This window comes from Wyeomyia smithii, chromosome 2 (assembly GCF_029784165.1).
Source record: "Wyeomyia smithii strain HCP4-BCI-WySm-NY-G18 chromosome 2, ASM2978416v1, whole genome shotgun sequence".
Taxonomy (NCBI): Eukaryota; Metazoa; Arthropoda; class Insecta; order Diptera; family Culicidae; genus Wyeomyia; species Wyeomyia smithii.
Window position 1 is genome coordinate 78,580,918 of NC_073695.1, and position 27,561 is coordinate 78,608,478.

At 37.3% G+C, this 27,561-nt stretch overlaps 1 protein-coding gene and 1 long non-coding RNA gene across 8 annotated transcripts in view; one reads left to right on the forward strand and one right to left on the reverse strand.

Moving 5' to 3' along the window:
* The window catches only part of LOC129725383 (monocarboxylate transporter 14), a 67,744-nt gene that overhangs the window by 13,013 nt on the left and 27,170 nt on the right, over positions 1–27,561 (reverse strand). Inside the window, exons 2-5 of one of the 5 annotated variants that reach the window (XM_055681158.1) lie at positions 16,154–19,351; positions 15,732–15,767; positions 955–1,064; positions 61–242 (exon numbers count right to left, since the gene is read on the reverse strand). In XM_055681158.1, coding sequence (XP_055537133.1) covers positions 61–242; positions 955–1,064; positions 15,732–15,767; positions 16,154–17,965 — 2,140 coding nt within the window. In that variant the 5' untranslated portion in view covers positions 17,966–19,351. The remainder of the gene's footprint in view (positions 1–60; positions 243–954; positions 1,065–15,731; positions 15,768–16,153; positions 19,352–27,561) is intronic. The other 4 variants (XM_055681157.1, XM_055681160.1, XM_055681156.1 and 1 more) reach the window with 4 other exon arrangements.
* The window catches only part of LOC129725388 (uncharacterized), a 65,094-nt gene that overhangs the window by 10,623 nt on the left and 26,910 nt on the right, over positions 1–27,561 (forward strand). The window lies entirely within an intron of this gene.

The window sequence follows — 27,561 nt, forward strand, 5'->3', positions numbered from 1 at the left end:
TTATGACAACAATGTCATGCTTCTCCGTGTTGTATTCTGCACTGGCAATATAACACTCACAAGCCAAACAAACGGCATAACACTTGGTTACGTCAACCCAGGGCCGGTCCCCGAGCCATCCCAGGGTGACCATACCGATCATGCTGGTGATTCCAATGATCGATATCATGTTCGCTCCTTCTTGTTCACTGAATCCATACAGTAACATGTAGTCCGGGATGTAGAAGTACGGAATTATGTACCTGGGGGAACGCAGAATTGTTAACTTCCGCACTTAACAACCGATTGTCACACGATGTGGATGAATTTTGGGATTTTTGGGAAACGCTTTTTTCTAGGATCGTAGAGATCGAATCAAAAGAAAGATTAGGTTCTGCAACTATGCTTTGTGTTTCGGGTGACGTTGATGGTTTATGTTTTAAATTGAACGAAAAGTTGTCAGTGTTCCGTGATTTGAGCAACTAATCTTTCTTTTTATTCCGACTGCGAGCAATAAAATTTTGTAAAATTTATTGAACCGTTAAAATTTAGTTCTAGATTATAGAAGTAATGTATGCATTTTTCGATGCCAAAAAACTAGTTTTTATTGAGGGTTTGAAAATAATTTATGCCAAACGTTTGATATCATCAGAAAAGCAGCAGTGAATGCTAATTAGCAAAATGGGCAATTATTTTTCTATAAAGTCTTAGGCGAAAGATTGGTAAAATAATAGGAGCTGGTATTCAGGAAAATGATAAGTCCCGTAATATTGACGTTTTCAATGACAAAATCTTGTTGAACGTGGCGTTCATAGAGTCCGTGCTTCGGAGAGTGTGCAAAATCATTTGTGTTTGTGAATTTTACAATATCCTCATCTGTTTAATTATTGGATACTATTATTCGTTTCGATATCGCCAGTCGTACACATTCTTTGGTCATTGATCGCAATTCGAAACGGACCCTCGCTTCCTTACCATATAAACAGTAGCAGCGTCGAGAGCGACATCATGCCAAACCGGAACTCTAGAAACAATGAGAAATCGAACATCGTCTTGACCGCGTCGATGAAACCGTCGAACCAAGTCTGAAAAACGGAACGGAGTATGGCAAATTGTAGAGATAGGGTACAGTTTAAATTGCCCAGAGCCATTCTACGGAAAACCAACCAAGCGTGTTTGATTCTACCAGGAAATAAGCATAGCAATTCTAAACATAGTCGCCTAGTGTATAAGATACATCCCACTTAACATGCTAAGGTTTATATGCAACTAAGTTTAGGAATATATTTAACCTTATTAATCTAACCTAAGAAAATGAGACGAAACCAACCTTAATATTAGCTCCATTTACAAATAAACTTATTTTTACGTAGCAGTATATGATTCTATGCAATCCATTTTTGTTATAATATAAAAAATAAGAGTTAGTAAATTGCATTCCTCAGGAGCCGGTGTTACGTGAACTGATAATTCAACACTACAACATAATTAACTGAATTAAAATAATTTTTACATGATCGTGATGCATTTTTATAATTTTATAAAAAGCACCGTGTGAACTGCGCACAAGATAAACAATCCAACCTTAATCTACTGTTTTTTTTTTCTCAACACAAGTTTAGTTTTTAATCCTTTAAACTGTTAAAAAATGCTTATCTTTCGAGCAAAATAGCAATAAATGAATGATATAAAAAGGGGAACCTATTTTAGGCAGCTTATGCAGCCTCCTGTGTATTGCGACGAAATACGCGAAATGTGTTGGGTGAAATACACACATAAGTATATCAATTCGCTCGCTATCTTTTTCTCTGTCAGTACTTGTTTTCAGATCATAAAAAAGATTTAGCAAACTTTTAAAATGATCAGTTAAAGATTCCAATCGAGGGACACTATTCCAATCATTCCGAACCTATTTTAAGCCCTTTGCATCTGTTCTGCAGGGGATTTTCCTCAGCGCTTAAAGGGCGCCTGAATAGCTACAACTTATTTTTGATTTTTTTTCAATTGATGTTTATTCAAAGATTTTCCTGTATTGAACAATATTTTATATATTCGTAAGACTAAATAACCAAAGTTACTGTTCCCGCCATTGAATTGTCGATATTGTAAAAAAAAGTCAGGAGATTGAGGCCCGTTTTATTAACTGATTAGAATAGGCGCCACTCACTTAAGCCGTGCCTTATCCTACATAAGATGATGTTATGTATAAAGAAGTGTATAATGAGAGAACCGAAAATGGCACCTTTTTTTTTTTTTTTTTTTTTTTTTAATAGGGGGGAATGTTTGTAATGATTTATTTATGTACTAATATTTATTCAGAATTAGTATTGTGTGTTCTGCCACAAATGGTGACATTTCAACACTATTATATATATATATATATATATATATATATGTATTTGTACGCTTTTTTATATTATTGAATGTTATTAGCTTTCGCAGTTGAGTTAATGTAATTGTAGGAAAATTATTAAACCTACTTGTCAAGGAAAAAAAGGAATAAAACAAAACTTAAAATAAACTTAAAACTATCTTACTGACTATAAAGTGAGCTAATCGTTGCAATTGAGGATTGCAACGATTTTTGTCGGAATTTGTTGATAATTTGGCTTGACATATTTGCTAATGTTTCTACATTAGTGAGCCTATGTAGCTCGTTCGTGCTAAACCAGGGAGGACGCTTCAAAATCATTTTCAAAAGTTTATTCTGAATCCTTTGAAGTGTCTTCTTCCTGGTTGCACAACAACTTGTCCAGATGGGAACTGCATATAACATTGCTGGCCTAAAAATTTGTTTGTAAATTAACAGTTTATTTTTGATACAAAGTCTAGAATTCTTGTTGATAAGAGGATATAAATATTTGATATACTTATTGCACTTTGACTGGATATTTTCAATGTGCTCCTTGAAAGTAAGATTCTTATCATAAATTAGCCCTAAGTATTTAACTTGATCAGACCAATTTAAGACCACACCGTTCATCTTAATAACGTGGTTATGGGTGGGTTTGAGAAATGAAACTCTTGGCTTATGAGGAAAAATAATTAACTGTGTTTTAGAAGCATTAGGGGAAATCTTCCATTTCTGCAAGTATGAAGAAAATATATCTAAACTTTTTTGTGGCCGACTGCATATAACACGAAGGCTTTTTCCTTTTGCGAAAATGCTTGTATCGTCACAAAACAGAGATTTCTCACAACCTGGTGGTAAATCAGGAAGATCAGAAGTAAAAATGTTATATAAGATTGGGCCCAAGTTACTCCCCTGAGGTACACCAGCTCTAACAGGCAATCTTTTAGATTTACCATTTAGATAGTTAACCTGAAGAGTGCGGTCAATTAAATAACTTTGTATCATTTTTGTAAGGTAAAGCGGAAAACTGAAATTTGACATTTTAGCTATTATACCTTTATGCCAAACACTGTCGAATGCCTTTTCTATATCTAGAAGCGCAGCTCCAGTCGAATAGCGTTCAGATTTATTAGTTCGAATCATATTTGTTACTCTAATTAACTGATGAGTAGTGGAATGCCCATGGCGAAAACCAAACTGCTCATTTGCAAAAATTGAGTTCTCATTAATATGTGTTATCATTCTATTGAGAATTATTCTTTCAAAAAGTTTGCTAATAGAGGAAAGTAAACTAATTGGTCGATAACTTGATGCCTCAGCTGGATTCTTTTCGGGTTTTAAAATTGGAGTGACTTTGGCATTTTTCCATTTCGTAGGAAAATGTGCTAGTGCAAAGCATCTGTTAAAATTTTTTACCAAGAAATTTAAAGAGTTTTCGGGAAGTCTTTTAATAAGGATATAGAAAATCCCATCATCTCGTGGTGCTTTCATGTTTTTGAATTTTTTGAGAATAGTTCGCACCTCATTCAAGTTTGTTTCCAATACCTCTTCAGAAAGAAATTCTTGGGTGGTGATCTGATCATACTTTTGATTTACTTCATTTTCAATAGAACTTACTACGTTCAAATTGGAGTTATGAACGCTCTCAAACTGCTGAGCAAGTTTTTGAGATTTTTGTTCATTCGTTAGAAAAATGCAATCACCATCTTTAAGGACTGTAATGGGCTTCGAAGGTTTCTTAAGAACTTTCGAAAGTTTCCAGAAAGGTTTTGAATAAGGTTTTAGTTGTTCAACTTTTCTCATGAAATTCTCATTTCGCAAGAGAGTGAATCTATGTTTAATTTCCTTTCGTAATTCTTGAAAAATAATTTTCAAAGCAGGATCACGAGATCTTTGGTATTGACGTCTCCGTATGTTCTTTAAACGTATAAGAAGTTGCAGTTCACTGTCAATAATTGGTGCATTAAATTTCACTCTAGCCTTAGGAACTGATAAATTCCGGGCAATGAGTATTAAGCTGCTAAAATCATCTAATGCTCTGTCAATGTCAGCACTATTTTGTCAAATAATATCATCATTCAAATAGAACGATATCTATCCCAATTAGTCTTGTGATAATTTAACACAGATCTAGTGGGATTTAAAATATGTTCATGGGTAACAGAAAATGTTATGGGAAGATGATCAGAATCAAAGTCAGCATGAGTTAATAAATCTCTGCATGAATGACTTTGATTTGTTAGTACCAAATCAATTGTAGATGGATTCCTAATAGAAGAATAACATGTAGGACCATTTGGAAATAAAACTGAATAAAATCCAGCCGAGCAATCATTAAACAATATTTTTCCATTGGAATTGCTTTGAGCATTATTCCAAGATCGATGTTTCGCATTAAAATTACCGATGATTAAAAATTTAGATTTATTTCTTGTGAGTTTTTGCAAATCTCCCTTGAAATAATTTTTTCGTTCACCAGTGTATTGAAAAGGCAAATACACTGCGGCTATAAATAAAATGCCAATACTTGTTTCAATTTCAATTCCCAAGCTCTCGATAACTTTGGTTTCAAGATGGGGTAAAACACGATGTTTTATTCGACGGTGGATAACTATTGCAACTTCACCACCGGCAACATCAATTCTATCAAACCTATGAACCATGTAATTTGGGTTTTTTTTAGTTTAATATTTGGCTTTAAACGCGTTTCAGTCACAACTGCAATATGCACATCGTGGACTGTTAAAAAATTGAAAAATTCATCCTCTTTCGCTTTTAAAGAGCGAGCATTCTAATTTAGAAAATTTACAGCATTATTCAAAATCATTGCTGAATTTCAATTTCATAACAATATTAGTTGTAAATTTTATACCTTCTTGAACAGCCTCGTACATCGGGTTACAGTTCAACAAAACGGACATTAGCTGCAGCATGGATTGTTGTAGGTATTCAATCTTTTCTGGAGTTGGACTACCTAAATCAATACTGGCTGACTTTTCAGCACCAAACACGAATGGTTTGTTACTGTTTGAATTTGAAATATTACCTGTAAGGACACTGGCATATGAACAGCCTGGTGTTGCCTGAACAGGATTTTTTGTCTGAAATTTGTCTGAATTTAAATTATTACCTACAGGCACACCTGCTAATGAAAGTGCTGGTGATGCCTGAACAGTATTGAAAGTCTTTTGTATACCCACATTGACAACAGGTTGCTTAGAATTCCTACGTTGTCTGGAAGCAATAATTTTTGACCTTACAGGACAATTAAAGAAATTAGATTTGTGATTTCCCCCACAATTTACACATTTGAAACTATTAGTGGTCTCTTTCACGGGGCAGATATCTTTCGTGTGACCAGTGTCACCACAAATCATACATTTTGCTGCCATATGGCAGTTTCGAGTTCCATGACCATAGGCTTGACAATTCCGACATTGAGTAAGATTATGGATTTCTCCATGTCTCTTGAAATTTTCCCACTTTATTCGCACGTTAAATAAAAGACGTGCTTTTTCCAAACATTTCAAATTATTTACTTTGGTACGATCAAAATGTACTAAGTAATTTTCCTGGTGTATTCCAGTTTGATTAATTTTGGCATTTGCCTTTCGTTTCATCAAAATTACTTGGTTGGGAGCAAAACCAAGTGATTCTGACAAACATTCTTTAATTTCCTCAATAGTTTGGTCATTTGAAAGACCTTTCAAAACAGCCTTAAACGGTCTCTCGTTTTTAGCATCAAAAGAATAAAATTTATACATCTTTTCGGTCAAATACTGTAAAAGATGTTTATGGCTATCAAGAGATTCGGCCAAAATACGAATTTCGCCTTGGCGGCCAATTTGAAAATTAACTTTCACATTCGACAGAAACGATGAAAGCTCTGATCGAAATGCTGCTAAAATTTGCTACATATACCACAATAGGTGGAACTTTAACCTTCTTCATAACGGCTTTATGCTCAGTATGAGAAGTTTGAATTTCTTGATCCCCAGCGGAAGAAAGAATATCATACCTGTTAGTCGAAATTTCAGTGTCACTTGGAGGAGATGCCTCACGTTTCCTTGAAGCCGCATCAAAGCGAGCTTTTTTATTTTTTCCAGGCATAACTGGAAAACTTCACTACACTTTCACTTCACTATAGAATTTAATTAGAAATATCTCAAACCAAATTTACTCACTAAACACTCGTTAACGTTAAAAACAAATTTATTACTTTGTGTTTCAACAGGTAGTCTTTCAAGAAGATTGCCTGTTGAAAGCGAAAAACAAAATTTTAATATCTCTCGGTAGTCTAAGACTTAGCCTCGAGCTGTTGGTAAAATGCGACCGTACTGTAGGACAGTTCAAGTCGATCTGAAATGGCACCGGTTAATAAAGCATTTTGTGCGTTGGTAAAATGGAGATGTAACGTTGCCAAGTGACAGCTAGTAGTCTCAAAACCTTGCCTTACTTTTTTTAGAAGCTTGCAAATAATCTTTTTTCTGTTTTTACAGTAATTATACGCTACAGTGTCGACAAGGCGTTCACCGTTGCTGTCAAAATTAAACCAAAACAGTATAAAATCTGCATCTTCTCGACATTTCGTTACACCATCACTAGACCCTCAGCTCAAAAAGTGTACACGCAAACCAACAAAAACCAAATAACAAATACAATAGAAAACTCCACTCCACTCTCCTGCGGTCGTAACAACTTCGGAATATGTAGTGAATCTGATCTGTTGGCTTCGGTTATAGAATAAATGGCAAATAACCCATTACCGCGGGGAGAGAAATCAGTTTTTACCACAAAAAATGAACTTTACACTCTTATTACCAATCAACTTTATGCACAATTGACACAAGCTGTATTGCATATTGAAGATCAAGCTCATTTTCAAAGTCAAAGTTCGAATGCCAGGTGATGTCATATGGCACTTTCGCCGGGAATGGGTTAACCTGGTTCAGTGCTGTCGAAACTCTCATCAAATGGCCTAAAACTCATTTTAATTGGCACGAAAGTGTTCATTTCGAAAGCGATCGAGTTAGAGTTTAGAATATCAAGCGGTTCAGGCTAAAATACAATTTGCATTATTGTTTAATAATCATAAATTCATGAATGATTTTTTCCTGAAAATAAAGGCCACGGGGTTTTTGCTGCAACGGTGTGTGTGTATTAGGGTGGGGAAAAGTGATCGATTTTCCAGAACCAAGTTTTTTTGGTTCCTTTTAGGGCCCCAAACAACGCTAAACTTACCGGAAGTCGATTGATTTTGTCTCCGCTTGGTGCATTGCAATTCAAATTTGTATGAAAATTTATATGGGAAAACCTACTTTTTTGCCTTTTCCTTTCTAGAGAGCTCAGTAATGATTTAATAATGCACTACATTATGCAAAAGTATAGTATTTTAGATGCCTAACAACTTTGCAGAAGGCACTGAAGAGCTAGGATGTCCCTAAGAAGAGCTATAGCTGTTCAAAGTTGAGTATGTCGATTTAAATGCAGAATATCTTGTTTTCTGCCAACATTACCAATGTACCGGCGCCAGTAGGATTCCCATCAGAAATAACCTGTCGTAACGAGTTTATACACTCAGCTGGATCAAACAAACAAATTCAGGTCAATATTCTAGGCATAGGTAGAGTCTACAACGTGTTTCAGAGGTTACTTCTGATGGAAATCTGACTAACGCCGGTATACTGGCAGTGTTGGCAGAAAAAAATGATTTCCAACATAAATTTCGACATACTCAACTTTGAACAGCTCCAGTATTTTTTTTGGGACACCCTACCTCTTTGATGTCTTTGGCCAAGTTGTTAGGCATCGAAAAAGCTACCATTTGAAGTCATGAAACCTATGGTTTGAGCCACTTTGAGCTCTTTAGAATGGAAAATGCAAAAACGTTGGCTTTTCCTTACAAATCTCCATATAAATGAAATGAAAAAATAATTCATAGCTTTAAGTGAATTACTTTTCCCTGAATGTTCTTAAATATGCTTGACATGATTTTCATATCGAAAAATGAAATGAACGTGATGTTTGCATTGCATAGATTTTTCTCATCTTCTGAAATCTGAAACTTTTTCCTGGTTTCTTGACATTTGATAGGCGGAAAATTTTTTATCTTAAAACGGAGCTTGAATAAGTTAACACAAAGACTTCGACAGTTGTTTTTAAACTGTAGTTTATTATTTTTCTGATACTCGTTTGAAGTAACATTATACAGTGCTTTTTTAGTTTTATCACGATCAAAAAAAAAAATTCACCGTAAATTTATCGAAACTGTGAATTTAGCGAATGATAAAAAATGGACAAAAAGTGCTGGATTCAATTGAAATTTACGACATTTTGAGTAAAATGATGCACTTCCATAGTTTAATGGAATATAAGTTCAAAATACAAATAAATAGACAAAAAAAACTTAGTTCATAATATTTTTCTCCATAGCATTTACGCGAATTTCTCATAATATGATTTATGCTGCACATTCTTTCGCAGAGTCCAATGCTTGTTTATGTGACATTGTGGTACCGCTAGATTTTATAATTTTCAAATCCATGTTATCTTTCTCAACTGCTCGAATAACACATAATTTTTGCTCCAAAGTCAATGAAATACGTTATTTCACGGTTCAATTTCCACAAAATTATGACACAAATAAATTGTAACAGATATGACACTTGGTTGCCACAGAAAATAGATCAAATAAATTGAGTTCAAAAAACTATACACATTCAAGGACACACAACACGAGTGAAAATGATGTTCCAAATACACTTTTTACAACTGGAAGTACGTTATTCTTGATTTAGATTTTTTTCTTGAAAAATGAGTAGTGAGTGAGTAGTGATAAAAACGACTGTTGATAAAATCGAAAAAGTATTATATTTTTCTAACTCTCTCATATCTAGTAGAATATGACTATGGTGAAAAACATTGAGCAAGTATAAAATATAATTACTGGAGTAAAGTCTATGAGATGATTGAGGTATGCTCGTTTTTGTCTGGCGTTGCTTTTGGCGTCTTTTCGTAGGCCTGATGGTACCGCTTGACAATTAAGTTTGGTAAGATAGTGATTAGGCTTGTAAACGGTCAAAAGTTTCGTTTGATTCCATTCACTAGTGTGCATCAACGTTGGCTTTCGCACAAAACGAGCGATAGAATAACATTTGCGCACATCGCACAAAGACGACAAATAACATTCGCGTGGCGATGTAATTTTGTTTTAGTTCTTTTCACTTGATTTCGTCCAATTATTTTTGTTGAGAAATATTGCCCTTTGCATGACTATTTAGACTCCTGTGCAATGTTGCTGATTATCACGTTAAAGCTTCATTCGCTCTATGTTCTGTTCGCAGTAGCCTCATAAGCACCGCAAGGGAGAGGTTCTCCTCTCGTGTGCGAGAGTATGCCTGCTATGAGTGAGGGCTAGAATGTTTTTATTCTCCGTTCTACTTACATTCTCTCATTCTTCGCCAAGTGCTTCTTTCGGCAAACCGAATAATTACAACTCACCCGTCTGTTCGCTACTACGTGAAGCGTGGTCGTTTCGAATGCTCGCTGAAGACTTCACGAAGAGTGCCAATTTCCACTCCCTGCGAATGCTCCCTATGAAGCGATAAACTCGAGAACGATGCGCTAGTGGCTGGCTGGAACAAAGCCATGTAAATGAAAGGCTATATTGCTTGCGCAATGTAGAGAATATAGGTATGAGCCGTTGCGAAACAGAGTGATCTATAAACAATTTTTTTCAAAAAAGAGTTTTTCGCATAAACCGCAATTACCCAAAATACTGAACTTAGGACATGATGGAAATTTAAAAAAATCAAACTTTGAAGCTTATTTAAACCAAGTTGAAATTTCGTTCGTAACAGAATGACCATTTTGTTTCGGAACAGAGTGGTCTACGTACATTGATCGATGTTATACCATCACGTGCAAGGGCGGATTAAGGCAAAGGCGAAGTAGGCGGTCGTCTGCTCGTCAATCATTGGAGGGCGCCAAATGTGGGAGCGAAAATATTAAAAACCAAAATTCAAACCACAATACTAGTATGAATGTTCGGCAAATTAAGTTGGTTATTTTTTCAGGATAGCTTAACGAGTCAATAAAAAATGCTCTCAATTGTTCAATAAGTGCGAAATTTGTTACGGAAAGTTGCGTCCGAATTTTGGCCCAGTTCGGTCGAGAATCGGAACAAGCTCGTTCCGGTCTGTTTAATATTCGGTGCGAATGGCTCCGTTCCGGTCTGACAACGGTTCCGGTTGGTGTACAAAGTCTGAGAACGAAAATTGTAAATTTTTTCGAGCAAGCGTTATTTTGATGAAAATAAATCATCAAGTCTATTATGCATGTTAGAACAGTTTGATTGAATTAAAACAATGCAAAATGAGTTTTTCAGTGAAATTTTACTTGACTTCTTAAAGTGTTTAAATAAGTACTTTTGATTTTTTTTTTGAAACATTGATTATAAATCAAATAAAAATTTTTTTTTATACAATACAGGTCGGACTTGATTATTTGGAATGTCAAAAAAATCATTCCGGATAATCGAATCACAGTAAAAATATTCGAATTTGCGATTAACGAACATAAAAAAAATATTTTCTTTTTTTTATTTCACTTGTATGATGCAGTGGCGTAGCCAGAAATTATTTCTAAGGCAAAAGGGGTAAAATCTTAAGAAGCAAAATAATAAATTGACTATTGATTATTTTCACTTAATTCGAACATGTCTCAAAAATGCCAGAAATGACACAAATGGTAACATATATTCTAGAAGGGATGGTAAAGGTAAGATTTCGAAATAAAAATTTAAAACCAACAGCAAAAAAATAAAATTTTCATTATAAGTTTTACACAATAGCACTTGGGGGAAAACGCCAATTGACAACAGGCCTTGCTATGTTCTAGTAATGTTCAAAATTGATTACAGCTAATATCATGTTGGTATGAGCTTGTCGGCGTTCTAGAAAATTACCAAAATTTTAGACTGTCGTAATTTGTCATTATGAGATTTCTGTCTCTCTTGTTTATTGACGCTTAGTTTTTCAAACAAACATTACATATTTTGTCTTTTCAACCATAGTATAATTGAAAAAATTAAAAAGACTTAAATAAAAACATAATTTACGCTTTTATAAATTATTAGGATATATTTAATAAAGTTTAATAAAGTATACTGCCGCACATTTGCATTTTCACTAAAATTGAGTTAATCGGCGGAAATGGTAGCTAACTATGCATAGTCTCGTAACAATAGATGGACTCAATAACTTTGTTCTGAAAAACTTCGGGAAAACATCCAAACATATTGTCCCATCTCATAAGATACAATGGTATGAAATCATAAAAAAAACGAGTTTTTCTCGGCTTGCTGAATATGCAAATGAGACTGACATGCTATGCGCGGCAGTATAGCGAAGCTTAAAAATGTGACAACTTTAGTCAAATAAAATATTACTTTCTAGCACGCTGTTCTTCGACCCTAATGAAAAACAAGTTTAAGATACCTAATGTACATTAAAATGATTTACTTCTGGTTTGGAACGATTTTTGCAAATGACCAGAAGCCAATTTTGAAGTATTTCATTATAAGCCCTCGGTTGCCCAAAAAAGTCCCAGAAAGTCAATTCTTGGCCAAAAATATTTTCTCGGGATAACACTAGTTCTCGACGTTTTTAGTATTTTTAAGACATTTGGAATCGAAAAAAAAGGAATTAAGGATTAAAGGAATTAACGCTGTTTTTTTTTTGAATTAATGCGTTTTTTACGCGGTTTTCCGATTTACCGCGGTTGTTCTTACGCGATACCGCGCTAATTAAAAAAACAAATTACGGCTTTTCGAATTAACGCGGATTTGGAACCAAAAACTTCTGAGTATTTATTGAGTAAAAGGCTTAATAAAAAAAAATCTCCGCCCTCCGAAAGATCGGAAATAACCGTCAAAGAGGACAATTTTAAATACTGGTCGTCGAGCGTCTCGGTTTCTTTTTCTAAAACCTTTCTTGGTGGGTAGCTTTACGCGGATTTGTGAATTAACGCGGGTTTTTTAAACGGTTTTTTTTTTCGAGGTGTTTCCCCCGCGTAAAAAAAACTGACAGTAAACAAAAAACAAAGGGGGGTGCCAAATTAAATTTTTTCCTGCAGCTCAAATCAGTTTTCGTCCGCCCCTGATCACGTGTGACGTGTGACATGTAATAGGTAGCAGATGCAATATAGTGCATTATTTCACATGTGATTTATAACATGTTGCATATGATATAACACCATGTAACACGTAAAATGTGAAATAACATGTGCTCCGTTTTTTCGGGAAGATGAGATGTGCGAGGGCATGTGCAAAATTTTACGAACGTCCTTGCATAAGTTTTAGCGTAAGTTCGTTTATTTCGGAAATATTGAATTTATTTCTGAAAGACCATGCATTTTAAACTCATAAACCATAAACCATCCCCATATAAACGAACGATCTTTCAAAGTCTGAATCAATCAAGCAACGGTGTTCGCTTCCATTGATTTCTTTTACTTCTTCCCCCGCATCCAAAAATTTTTGCTTCAGATCTCCTCATCCACTCGGCGGGCTCATTGCTACGGCCAGTTGCATTCACTACGAATTTTTAACTAAGCTTCAACATGAACGCTCGTCGATTCAACTCCTTGCAGACGATGGCTTCGCTTCGGGAAGAGTGAACGACAACGAGCAAAACGGAATAGCAGAGAACACGAACACTCTCTGCTTATAAACAGCATGCGGTGATTCAAAACGAAGGCATTGTTCGGTTCGCTCAAGAACAGATACAAAGAGAGTTATTTCCGAACTAGCTTGGCCAAGATGAGTACTTATGAATGGTATGAGGCGAATATCAGCAACACTGCTTCTGTGATAATCATTCATTGTCCAATTTCTCATTCCGCTCTCTCAAATTGACACCGCAGTAGTGCAGTGTTAGCACAGACTAACAGACGTAACACTGGAACCTAGCTCCATCTTTGTGACGATCATTTCAAATTTTCAATCAAATAACAGTCATCGCGCAATAACGCCATCTGGGGCGCTGTCATGCAGTCACATACATATTTTGTGGTTCCCCATTTGACACATGCAGTAACGCTGGCGCTGATGTCGAAATACATGACGCAGCGCGAACACGGCAGCAGATGGTGCTAGTGTTAAGCAGGTATTAGACGAAGCAAACATTTGCTCTTTTTGGTACGAATTTTATTTGCGCAAAATAAAATCCGTACCAAAAATAGCAAATATTTGATTCGTGTAATACCCGCTTTACTAACGTAAAGTACTGGAATCATCCGAACGATGATTTTATTGAAAATTTGTTCGAAGTGTTATGTCTGTTAGTCTGTGGTGTTAGTTTTGTTTGGTTCATCGTTGGTTTTGTTTTCCATTTGCAACATTTAGTATATATTTTTGAGCAAGCTTTAGTTGCAAATTATGTTTAAAATCAAAACAAAACTAAGTGTTACATGATTGATTGAGTGATACTGAGTATCGATACTTTTTCAATTGTCATTGGAGTGATTTCTTATTAACCTACCAGGGTAGCAGTCATGATGAAGCATCTTTGTCTATATAATAAAATATTTCTGTCAAACGTTTCGATATCGCTAGTATCGATACCCATCGCCCATAACTATGGAATCGTGTGCGAGATTCGACTATGATAATCGTGTATTTCGTGGTAGTCCAAACTGGTGTGAAAGTCGCAATATTACAAGATCAATATTATAGGTAATTTCCAAAATTTCAGCACACAACGTGCCAAATTTATTTATAGAAAAGAGGAAATAAGCGTTCACGGACGAAAGATTTGTTCAAGAATGTATTTGGTTGCGAGTAAATTTGCGAACGTAAGAAGCAAAAGGAGGTGATTGTCAAAGAAAGCAATCGTGACCATTCATAAAGCTGATTGTAGTGATTGTTCAACAGATATTTAAAGCAATTTTTATTGATTACTCTTTTGTTTCCAACATATGCGAAAGTTTCTTTTATAAAAAATGCTTAGACTCTTCACAACAAGGTAAAATACCGGAAATATGCATTCTATAAGCAAAATTTGTGCGCTTGAAACCTTTCTTCTATTTTTATTATATTCCAAAGAAAGATTTCGATCCAATTACGACAAAGGTAAAGTTTTGCTTAACAACGTATCATTTTTCCACAAAAAAAAAACAGTTATTGAACAAGAGTACGCGATCTAGAGCTGTTCTGTCAGGAGTTTAACACAAAATGAAAGAAGTGTTGCTAAAAATTGGATTGCTCAATTCTGCTCTCAAATTTTGATGAAAATATTCATGTATTCTCGGGTTCTTTAAAAAATAATAGTACAGACATTAAAAAAACCTCTCTTATGAATTGTGCTTGTAACTGTCGCATTAGAGAATTTTCAAGTTTTTCCAAGTGAAAAAAATGCGAAGAATAAGTTAGTATGAAACAAGTCAAGAACATAACTATGTAAAGCTGTTGCAGAGAACAACGCTTTGTTGGTACATTTACTCAATAAACCCTGATTTTTTTTCGCTATGGAAATTTTTGAAATGAATTTCGATGACCATTTATAAGATAGTTAGGAATAATGAAATAGGAAATGATCCGAACAAACTGCTAACGTGAGGTGAATTCCAAAGAATGACGCTTTTGCAAGACACTGATACTTCTATTGTTCTTGGTGATGCAAGTTCTTGGTGTTTTTGATCCTAAAGTCTTGTGATCAACTCTTGAAACATTGCATTGCTATGACAGAGATCACGATGCAAATACTATCGAGCTTAAATTGTACAGGCCAGATTACATACAGCGTAATTATGAGAGCAATAATATGCGAGGGCTATAAATATTCGATTGTTTTTTCTTTTTTCTTTCTACTTTTTCCTTATGTTGAACATGTTTTACAATTCTCGCGTAAATAGTGGGCTAGGCAATATAGTAATCTTTCGATTTGTGGCAAGAACTCGTTGCAAACTTTTGTGATGACGCTGTTATAAACGAAACAGAGTTAGAGAGGAGAGAAAAAGTTGTGCTTCAATAGATTAAATTTATCTCGAAATTGTTCGAATTAACCATATTATAATGCGCTCAGTTAGGAATTCAAATACTATTGGGTCGCAATTGATGACTTTGAAAAAGTGTTTTTGACTGAATTGTCACTAAAACTTATTGTACAACCCCTTGCCCTTGATTATAACTTTAAAAAAATATTCTTTGCATCATAAAATTAAAGGAATGAATCTATTTGGAATATCAAGCAGATTTCAACCAATTCATGCAATAATTGAACAATTTTATTTCATGTCCAATCTATATAACATAAAGCAAAAAGTTGTCCCTTCAATATCATAAACAAAATGAATTACATGCATCGACATGCACAAATTAATTTGACCACAGAAAACTTACTTTTACCCGATACTTTAACGAGGGAACAATGAATATCTGTTTAAAGAGCATTGATACAATACATTTGAAAATGACTGTTATGCGTTATCAATATATACAATGAGCTAAATACCAAAATACCAATTTTGCAATCTCTAGATGGGGTGGATGGATTAAAACATAAAATAAACAGCAATATATGAATTATGCCTATAAAAGCAACCACAGCATTCTTATCAACTCGCATGATCACCAAGGTGTTCAGAGTTTTACCTGATAATTTCAAGCGTAATTTTGATTGTTGAACAAATACAATTCCAACAAAAAATTTGAACACCTAAGCAATCACCCAGTCACCTTCAAACAACCGTGCACCAGTTTTCAAATAAAAATAATCTATAAAAAATAATCTGCAAATTGAAGCGAAACCAAGCAACGCTCACCTCTTCCTTCTCTCGAGCGATCGTCGTCATCGAGTTGCGGTAGATGTTCGGGCAGGAGGACGCTTTCAGCCGATAGCGGTGGGTATTAAGCAGAGCGCCACGGTAGTGGATCGAGTTCTTGTGGACCCGCATATCCTTCAGGAAGTTAGAATATCTGAGCGTATGATTGTGGGTGTGTGATCTCTTCAGGGCTCCATTCTGATGTTTCGCTTCCAGCTTCCTCTGCTTTGGAACCATCAGCGTAATGGCAGTGTTGACATTCGGATTGAAGATTTCGTTCTCGTACACTACATCGAGCGAAGTTTGGCGGAACGAACGGCGACATTCATCGACCTGATTGTGTTTCTCGGTGTCCAGTGACCATGTACTAGACCCAGCACGCGAATCGCGAAGTTCCTTCTGACGGTGGGCACTCAGATAGGCATCGTCCAGCGAGGCAACACTCAGCGTTTCCAGAGATGCATGACTGTTGGGTTCGGCATTTTCCGCGAAACTTGACAGCTTATCGTTCGAGTTGAGAGTCTCGGAGCTGGCGAGTTGGGCTACATTCGTGGGCTTGGTTTTATTTTCCACAGGTTCCGTGTCGAGCTTTCGGAAGGTTTCTTTAGCAAGAACAGCTTGTCGCAGGGAACGCCGACTACCAGTGTGAGGATGAGGCTGGAGGAGATCACTTTCGTGTTTTAGGAACGTTGGCAGTGAGAGTTCACTCTGATACTTTTTCGTTATGGCTGGATCATCAGGTGTTATTGTTTGGTTCGCTTCGGTGTTAACGTTCGTAACCAGACTATCCAGCAGATGTTCCTTCGGTACGCCCGTTTCGATGAGTTTTTTAATTTCATCTAAACAAACGCTGGAATTTGAAAAAGTTTGCATACTTTGCGAGCGGCTTTCCAACTTGCTTTCTTCAATCATCCAATCAGGATCCCGCATCAAAGCTCCCATAACGCATATGTTAAACAGCGTTCCGGCAAGGATGAGGGTGGTTCCACGCCAACCAAACTGTTCTATCAACCACTGAGTGAACGGGGCATACAAAAAGGTACCTATGCCGGTTCCCGACGCACCGATTCCTGTGGCAAATGTTCGCCTTTTATCAAACCAGAAGGCGATCGAGACAACAGCGGTAACATATCCAACACCGAGCCCGATTCCAGCAAGAATGCCAAACGAAAAGTACAATTGCTCGATACTTGTACAGTACGATGCTATAGCGAAGCCTAAGGTAGCAACAAAACCTCCTAGAATAGTCATTTTTCGGCACCCGTACCGATCGACCAGATTTGACATTATGGGACCACTCAGCAGGGGTACAGCGATAAACAACGAGCCAACCCAGGCTGTTTTCGATTTGGACTCTCCAAAATAATCCAACCATTCGGTGTACATCAGTCCAAACGAGAATGATACACCGTCCATGATGAGCGAGATCATCACCGACGCTAAGACCACCACCCAGCCATACCCTCCATCCGGAATCTTTGGCTTCGGGTTCTTTATCGGTTCGTTGTACGAGGAGAGGATGGAATCTTCCTCTGAGATGTCGGAATTGAGACGCTTTTTCTTGCGACCGAAATCAGCAACGGTAAGCTGCGACATCTTCGACCGATCAACGTCCTGCTCGTCGTCAGACAGGTTGCAAAATGTGACCTCATTTGAATTCAGCAAGGTTGTCTTGATAGCCTCCAATTCCTTCTTGTCGAATCTTGAGCTGTAGTTACTATTGTTATTGTTGGTTTCTATTTGATTGCCGCTGCTGTTTCGAATCAGGTAGCTTTTATTGCTAGGATCCGTTATCTGTATTTCAACTACCATTTTGGTTGGATAAACTATGTCCTACTTTTAGATTAGTTAATTACGTTTATCACGGTACTCGAAAGATTGGTATAAATACTATTTAAAAACTGCACAGTCTTCCCTGTTTGACAGTTGGCTTAATTCTGGACCATCAGCTTGACCTCTAAGGATGGCTGTAATATTTGCTCAAGTACTTGGCGCATGCAGCAAATCGTCAGCGGTGTCGCGTTTTGAATTTACTCAGGATGCGAATAGTATACTGAAGATGCTACGTAATATAATAGTTACAAAAGCGTAATCTGTGGATGATCCACGCGCGTTTAGTTTACGTTGTAACTAAACAAAAAAAAAAAAAAATCTAGAGAGAACTTGCCACAGCAGTGTCGCGTCACAAATTTCCGCGGGAGGTATGCCGTGCCTATATGGGTGAGCGTCGAGCGTAGTGATAACGAAATAGGGTTGACGATTTAACTAGCTGTAATTGTAACAACTCGCAGCGAAGATGACGCTTGTTTGTTTAAGGATTTTTTTCCTCTCAATTCACACGCTTTCGACAGGCTTCAATTAAGTAGGCACACATGCACACAACGCGACACTTGTTATGCTGTTGAACGTGTTGACCTAGCCGAGGGCAACACTACGTCTGTTTGGGATGCTCAGGGGAGATCTTTCAACTGGGCTGACGGGTGGTGGTCTTATTAGGTTGTATTAACGCCAATAACTGTGACTTACTAGGTCTGAGACGAGGATCCTTGGCGGTATAACGCTGACAATTGCTCACTGTGCAGGAAAAGTTCCGATTGCAATACATAAGTATCGGGATGAGTTGGTTCGATTCGGTTAGCACTGGTTTTGTTTTCATCAAGCTGGTTACACACCGAGCTGGCCAATCCACAATTTTTTTTTCTTTGAAAACTTTGCGTATTTATGGAGCGTACGCGCGCTACCCTTAATGGCTCCCCTTGAACCTGACGGCAGGAGAGAACGGAATTCAATCTAATCGTCTAGGACGGGTACGAGTCGTACTCACGAATCTGGTCGTGTCAGGCTTCTTTTCCAATAGCGCTTGCCCACATTGTTCTGGAATAAAGCACTTGCAGCAATCACAGGTTCATACAATCGCCAACAGCGAAAGTCTTCGAGTCACTGCGCGATTGAAACGGGATAGGATATGAATTTTCGCACAAATTTTCCTGAACACCTCTCTCGAACTACAGTGAGACGCGAGGCTGCTTTACCTCCACTTGCTCCCGACGGGGTTTTATTTTTACCAAATTTATTTTTTTTTTGTTTCTTCCGCACACAAACGATGCGCTGCTGTTCGGGAAATCACACTGCCGTTGACTGCCAAGATGAGAAAAAAATGAGTACGCCTGGTGTTTTGTGACGTGCTTGGAAGAATATCTGAAAATAGAATTATGAAACAAGGTTAATTAGTCGGAAGGGTATGTTTTGTGTGGGAAAAACCGATGAAGTTGTTTGCGAAAAATAATTGGCATAATAAATAATTGAACATGTTGATATCGTAATTTCAGGACGACTTCACGATGCTCAAATATGCCAAGTACCAAACAATTTCTGTAAATGGTTGATTATCAGAGTTCTAGAGAAAAGGTATTAACATTAATGACGGTTTCTAGTTGACTGGTTTAATATATATCTTGCAGCAGAAGTTTTCCTTAATGTAGTATAGATTTTCGAGTCGGCTAAAAGGATTTCAAATATCACGTTAATTACATCATTTAAATGTCGAGGTGCGCCAAAACGGTACAGGCTCTTTTCGTTCATTACTCAGTAACAGGTGACGCGGGGGAAATCAAAATGTAGATAACGCTGACGCAAACTCGTGCTAGACAAGTGGAAAAAACAAAATTCGGTTAAATGTTATGGTAACCGGTTGCGTCCAGCTGAACCTGCTGACAAATGTATGTCGCACTTGAACTAGATCCAACTTTGTTTGGTTTAAGACTTCGTGCATTGTATGAGAGGGCAAGATGGGCAAACGTACACACCAAAATCTGAAAAGAATTTTCAGCAAAAAATAATACTGAAAAAAATCAGTAAAAATATTCTTGCTGATTATCAGTATTCAGAATTCTGTTTGCCGGAAATCAGCAAATTGCTGGTAATTGCTGAATTTCTGGCAACTCCATCCGTCAAACTGTCAGAACAATCGCCATTTTGTACGTAAAAAGTTAACAAAACTATAGAGAAAAAAAAATGAGCTTATAAGCGTATGAACCATGGATGCGGAACTTAAAAAAGCATTGCATGCGCTTAAATAGAATAATTGTGATATAAAGAATATGTGTGATAAGTTAATTTTAAGTCTTTTCTAGGAGTTTGGGAATATGGGCAATATAGGTTATGGTTATGTCGATGGGCTACAAAGACATTTAAAAGTTCATATCGATAATTTAGATTTAAAGTCAGATAACTTTAAAATAAATATTCGCAATGTAGAACATTTGTTTTAGTAAAATAACAAAAAACAAAAGAACATTCTGTGTGTTGTCTAACTTTTGCTGAGATACATCAGCAAATTCATGTCAAATGCTCAAATGCTGAACAGGCAGCAATTTATTCAAACAACTGATTTTCAGCAAAATGGTGTCAAAAATTTGACGTCTCGATTTGCTGATCGTTTCAGCGAGAAGGTTTGCTGATATCATTGCTGATTTTCCAGCATGTAGAATATCAGCAAAATTTTGCTGGTTTCCAGCAATAAAAATTTAGTGTGTACAAAACGTATAGGCTGGCTCTTGAAAAATATTCCGGTGACTTTTGCAAACTTTTGCACTAATGGTGGCAATGGCATAAAAAATGATATGCTGAGTATCCGGACTGATGAATCTTGAACACAGCGCCAACGTCAAAATCTTTTAGCAAAGTTGATTCAATATGGAGGAGAGTTAGGCATGAGAATCGGTTCTGGGTGCTGACCTTACAGAGCCACCTTTTTAATAGCCTTGAGAAGAACTATGGAATGGATTTAAAGAAAGCTACACGTTTTTACGACGAATTTTCAAATAAAAAAAACTTTTCGGTATATGGCAATACCTGACTACAGTAAGTTATATTTTACGCCGTTTTTACAAATGACGCTGTTTTTACGTCATTTTTCCGAATAACATGGTTCTTTACTACGTTTTCTCAAATGAAAAACACTAAAGTAGCTTTTTACGGGATACGTGCCACGTAAAAGGAAACCGCGTAAACTTCGGAATCCGCGTAAATTCCGGATTCTGCGTAAAAAACCGCGTAAATTCCGGAATACGCGTAAAAACGCATAAATTCCGGAATCCGCATAAAGAAAACTGATGAGGTGAATAAATTTTGCCGTAGAAATACGTCTCTCAGAAAGTTCGGCTATAAATGGATTCAAAATGAAAACCTAAAAACGGAAAAAGTGAAAAATATTGTCAATTTCGAATGCTATTGAGTCGATTAGTTTTTAATGGGTTTCCTTTGTCAAGCGGATGGTCGTGGGTTCGAATCTTAGTAGAACCAAACCAGGCCATCCGATGTCAAAAAAAGGACTTAAGCATGGGTTTATTCTCAGGCTCCCCACAGGTTACCCTTCCTTTACGCTGAAATCTACAGTACCTTTGCGTGACTTCCTCTTAACAAAAAATAAGCCCCTCTTATCAATAAAAATGGCCAGAAGTACGCACGACGAAACTTCTCCAGGGAATTATAATTGGTGATATTTGGCAAGAGGAACGAGTATCGGTATAGTAGAACAGTAAGCGTGTAAGGAAGAGTATCACATTACACACACGCACTGATGAACAATAATAATAAGCATGCCACTTCTCAATAGCGGTATTGCTATTAACAGAAGTGCGGGATACAGCAGACACCCGGGCATATCTCACAACAGATCTACGATTCTGGTCGTAGTGAGGAAGTCCATACAGGAAAAAAATGGGTTTCCTTCGTTCTTGAAGCAATCGATTAGGAAATCTTTTATGCATCCGCTCAAATGCAGAAAATTATAATTTGATTATTCGAACTATTGAAAATAGCCAAACCCCGTTAAAATGCAAAATTCTATCTCTGATTAGTCGTTAATGCTTACTTTCCCAAGTACGGTCTACAGAATCATAGACTTAGTAAATCGGGAATATACTATTTGGCCTATATGAGCTGAAGCCTAAATTAGTCATATTAGTTCTGGATAGCAACTACGACAGTCCTTACTTAGCAGCCGCAGCGGTATTGGCAGGGCCAGGTGGTGCAGTGTAACACAGTAAAAGGTACATCAGCCGACACTACCTTAAATGAAAAGTTCCCGCATTCTGACAACACACAAACGTTTTGCTATGATTCGAAATTTGTGGGCCGTCAAATTTTCAGTGTAAAAATAGCTTTCTTCTGTCCGGAAAATGCAGGCAGAAAAATGACTGTCGGGGATAGCATAGAGATGCGATCAACATTATATCCGGTACTAAATTGAATAAGGATTGTTCTTATAAGGACAAGAAATAAATTTTCGAAGAATTTATGTTTTCTCGTTTTGCACTATAATCCAAAGTTAATTATTATCTCTATCTGCATGCACACTTTGACTGTTAAAACTTGTTTGCGTCACATAGTGTTTGTTCTGTTTCTGGTAAGCCCTTTGTGATTTCTTTCGAATATGTCTTTTAACTGACTATTTAAAATATTTCGTATTTGTCTGCAAAACGCATGTTTTCAGAGTCCGTATGCAGATTTCTATTAATTCGCAGATATTTTAGAATCGCGGATAGACTTTTTCAAATCTCAAACAGATTTTCAGGTTTTTTGAGTGTTTTCAACAACATCGGGCATCTCTGCTTTCAAGGCTCATTGCTTTATTATTACGCTGGATGAATAATGGAAAACACAAAAATCGCAAACGAAAAAATGGCGGTGGATTAAATACTATCTATACGAATGTATAAATAAACAATGATCATTTGATACTAATCGTTATCGCTATGTCAGATGGATGTTGAGTTCAATTCATGGAAACGATGAACTTTTGTCATTTTTCCCTCTTCGTTTTTCCGATCTATCCTATCATGTGTCGATTGCAAAATTGCAAAAAGAAAGCGCTAAATAACGTTAACACTTTCGATTTGTCATGTTTAGAGCATACTACGGACCTAAGCCTGATTAGTGATTTGCGATTTGGGCGCAACTAGGAAAATGTAAACAAGTCGTTTAGTCTCGAAGAGACTGATAGCGTTCAAGGCAAGAGCCCTCTATTTTGTAGCAATCGATAGAATTATTAAACCATCTAGTGCCCAATGCCGCCTTTAGACGGGCTTCATTCAAACCTAAAAAAAGCTTCAATGAATAACTAAAAAAATGTTTATATTCATAGTGATTTTACCAAAGTCCGTCTAAAAACTAATTTGGGCACTAGAGGGTTAAGTTGAAACTCCGTGCTCAAGTTTTGCTCTAATTTTGCAAAATCTCGAAAATTATTAAAATTACGTGTGTGAAACTTTGATCGATTGTTTGCACCGCTGACACATGCATAGAGTATCAATTCGCTATTTATTAGGTGGAAGCTGAGATTTTTATGCTCAAAATCATCAAGTGAAAACATCTAACCTCAAAATTGTATGAAAAAAGTCACCGTCCAGTTTCACAGTTTTACCTTGAATAAAGTTTTTAGTGAAGGGCGATGGATGGGTGCAATCGAAACAAAAACTGCATTGAAATTTCACCATTGCACCAAGATGGTGCGGCTCAAAACAGCGTTTGTTCTCCATGTTAGAAGCGGCTGATCAACATCCTGGTGTCGGCGTGGGGATCTGAACAGAGCTGTCACGATGATCCTCCGGCAAGACAGGCAGTTGATGCATGACTTACAGAGGGCGCGCAAGTTGGACATAGTAGCGCCGCAGGAGGTATGCTGGAATGGAATTTCAGTACATGTGTACAGAGATGGTTACACCATCTACCAGAGCTGCGACAACACAAATGAGCTGAGCAAAAATTTTTATCGATTATCTCAACGATCAGGTCGGCCAGGATGAGGAATTTAGACCGGTTATTGGAAAGTTCAGCGCACACCGGCTTACGAACTGTTTTCGTTCACCTCCGACTTCTCCGAGAGACTTCTCGGATATTATCGACGTCCATCGTCCGAACCTACAGTGCAAACATCGATTCTGCCCACTATCTGATGGTGAAAATGCGCCAAAAACTTTCGGCTGTCAACAACATCTGCTACCGTCGCCCGCCACTGTATGATCTGGAGCGACATAAACTCCTCGAAGTCGCCACTGAGTACGTGCAAAGCCTTGAGCCAGCTTTGCCAGATGGGGGAAAGCTCATCGAAGTCCCTCTAAAAGACTGCTGGAATAATGTTAAAGCAGCCATTAACAGCACAGCGGAAGGTGCTATTGGGTTCGTAGAAAGGAATCGACGTACCGGCTGGTTCAACGAGGAGTGTCAGATGATTCTAGACGAGAAGAATACAGTGCGGGCATTGATGCTGCAGCAAAGGACCATTGAAACGTGATGCGATATAAAAAGAAACGAGGACAGTAGGCAAATAAATAGCACCGCCTGGAAGAGCTGGAGGGTAAGGAAATGGAGGAGCTGCATCGTTCTCAGGAAACACGTGAATTTTACAAAAAAACTTAACGCATCCCGCGCAGGTTTTGTGCCGCGAGCCGAAATGTGTCGGGATAAGGATGGAATCTTAACGGATGAGCGTGAGGTGATCGACAGCACTATAATGAATACCTGAATGATGCAGAGGCAGACGACCAAGACGGTAGGAGGAATGAATTCGTCAGCACAACGGATGAGAAAGTCAAAAACCCCTCCCTCCATCCCCTCACAATAAGTGAAGTTAAGGATGCTTTGAAGCAGCTCAATAACAACAAATCGGCTGGAATCGGAGCGAAGCTTATCAAGCTGGGCCCGGCTAAGTTGGCTTCCTGTTTGCACCAGCTGATAGTCAGGATCTAGGAAACGAAACAGCTATCGGAGGAGTGGAAGGAGGAAATAATATGCTCAATATACAAGAAGGGTGAAGGGTGGAGAAGGGTGAATGTGAGAACTACCGAGCGATCGATTCTCAACGCAGCCTACAATCAACGCTCTCCCAGATATCTTTCGCCGTCTATGGCCTAGATAGCTAGTGAAAAGGTGGAGAGTTTCCAAGCCGGTATTATAGCTGGGCGATCGACAAATCGACACTGGGGCAGATCCTCCAAAGGTGTCGCGAATATGAAATTTCCACGCATCACGATCTTTAATAAATCCAGCCGGTTCATCTGCTTCGCTGACGACGTGGACCTTGTTGGGAGGACATTCCATGCGGTTAGTACACGAAGCTGAAACGTGAAGATGATAAGGTTGGATTGTAGGTGAATACGTCGAAGACCAAGTATCTGTTAGCAGGGGAACTGAGCGAGACTAGGGTTGGCATAGGCAGTACCGTAGTAATCGACGGAAAGGATTTCGAGGTGGTTGATGAACTTGTGTACCTCGGAACTGAATCAGAGAAATCCGCGGGTGTATCGTAGCTCGAAGTCGTACCTACTACGGACTCCACAAGACATGGGGTCTGGTAAACTTCGACCCCGTACCAAGGCCATCATGTACAAGACGCTTGTAAAATTGGTTTGGTAGTCATCTACGGGCACGAAACAAGGAAATTTTCGAGGAGGACTGTCAAGCTAGGAAAAGACTGTTAGTTTCAATAGGATCGTAGGGCTAATCCCGTAACCCCCGTGCACTGATTCCAATCCATCGAATTCATTTCTGCTGTGTAGCTACACCAGAACTACACATTTCTATCTCGGGCAACACGCGAAGGAAACAGAGTGCAGTTTGGAAGACATCAACGCATTTACACGAATGTGTCAAAATTGGTTTGTTTTGGGTTTTGTGTCACGTGCCAAAGTCGGGTTAATTTTATAAAATAGAATAAGTGTCAAGAACGGATACAATATGTAATGTTTAATGTTTGTTTTGCCTTATCAAAAAAAAACCTAAATTAATCCACCTAGCGGTCAGACTAAGCCTTTCTCATTCAAACTTATTATTTGTAAAAATAGATTTACATGAACGCTTAAATCCAATAAATGTGTATTCACTTTTTGGGTTCTAAAATAATGATGTTGTAATATAGGTATGAAATATGAAATTTGACGTGAAGTAAATGCTTAATAAATAGCGAAATAAAAGTAATGATTCTTAATTTCGAACAATTCAATCACGAGCGATACCGGGAACATTCAAATGGTACGATAGCACATTTAAATTATATTGTGGCCACATATATTTATCAAAGCAGGTAAAGTTTTAAATAGCCTTTGAATTTCTTTTCTTTCCATAACTTTTGAACCACATATCAAATTGTTATGAAGTTTATTATTTGTAAGTTTGAGAGATGACTCGTTCGTATGACACTAGTAATGTTCACATAAGTCGTGTAATCTTTGAGATGATAGAATTTCGTTGTTTTATTAACAATTTAATACATAACGGTTGCTTAGTTCGATTATAATCAAATGAAATGGGAACGTATAGGGCAGCCAAACTTTGAAACCACGTGTTAAATCATAATTCATCAGTTAACCCTTAACTAGCCTGTTCATCTGATAATACAATTGACCAAATCGGTTGTGTACCTGCTGAGATAATGAAGTTTCGTGATTTTCACAATTCGGTACATTACAGACGAAGTTACAGTTCGATTACAGTAAAATTCAATAGGGTGTTATGAGTCAGCTAGACCTTTCATTTGACACTTATTTCGTGGAAATCGGTTCAGCCATCTCTGAGAAAAGTGAGTGAGTTTATGTATTCTTCGGAATATGTTTCTTTTCATAGCTAGATTTCACATTTTTGAACATAACAGGCAGAGTAATAGTCCGATTGCAAAAAAAAGGGTCTTATGGAGTAAATAGATCTTCCATATGACACTGATTTTGTGGAAATTGGTCCAGCCATCTCTGAGAAACATTAGTGAAATTAAACAGTTTTCAGAAGACGTTTCTTTTCATAACTTTTAAACCACATGTTCAATCTATATAAAATTCAAAAGTTAAGGGTTTTTAAAATAGCCCGTTCATTTGATACCAATTTTATTGAAATCGGTTGTGTGGTTTCTGAGATATTAATGTTTCGTGATTTTTACATTTTTAAACAAAACCTCTAAAATAAAAATCCAATTACAGTAGTTTTCCGTTTTTGGCATGTTCCGTTTTTGGCATGCTCCGTTTTTGGCACACTCCGATTTTGGCAACAAAGGGTTCCGTTTTTGGCAACATTTTGTATAACATAGTATACAATGATTTAAACAACAAACTAAGCTGATTTTGACACCCGTTCTAGGTTGAAACTGATTCAACTGAAACTGAAAACATCTTACGCCTAATGGTTTCTAACGAGCTCAACTACCAACACTATTAATATGCCGCACAGTGGAACACTTAGAACATCAAACCGGATCATTATTTCTTTTGATTTTTTTTTGCACTAAAAACGTATCATATAGTGATAACCAGGTCCGGATTTGAGGGGGGACCAAGGGGACAAATGCCTCGGCCCTCTCGACTCGAGGGGTCCCCTAGACGAAGTGAAGACCTTTTTTTGCTCGTCACCTTCTAGCGGTT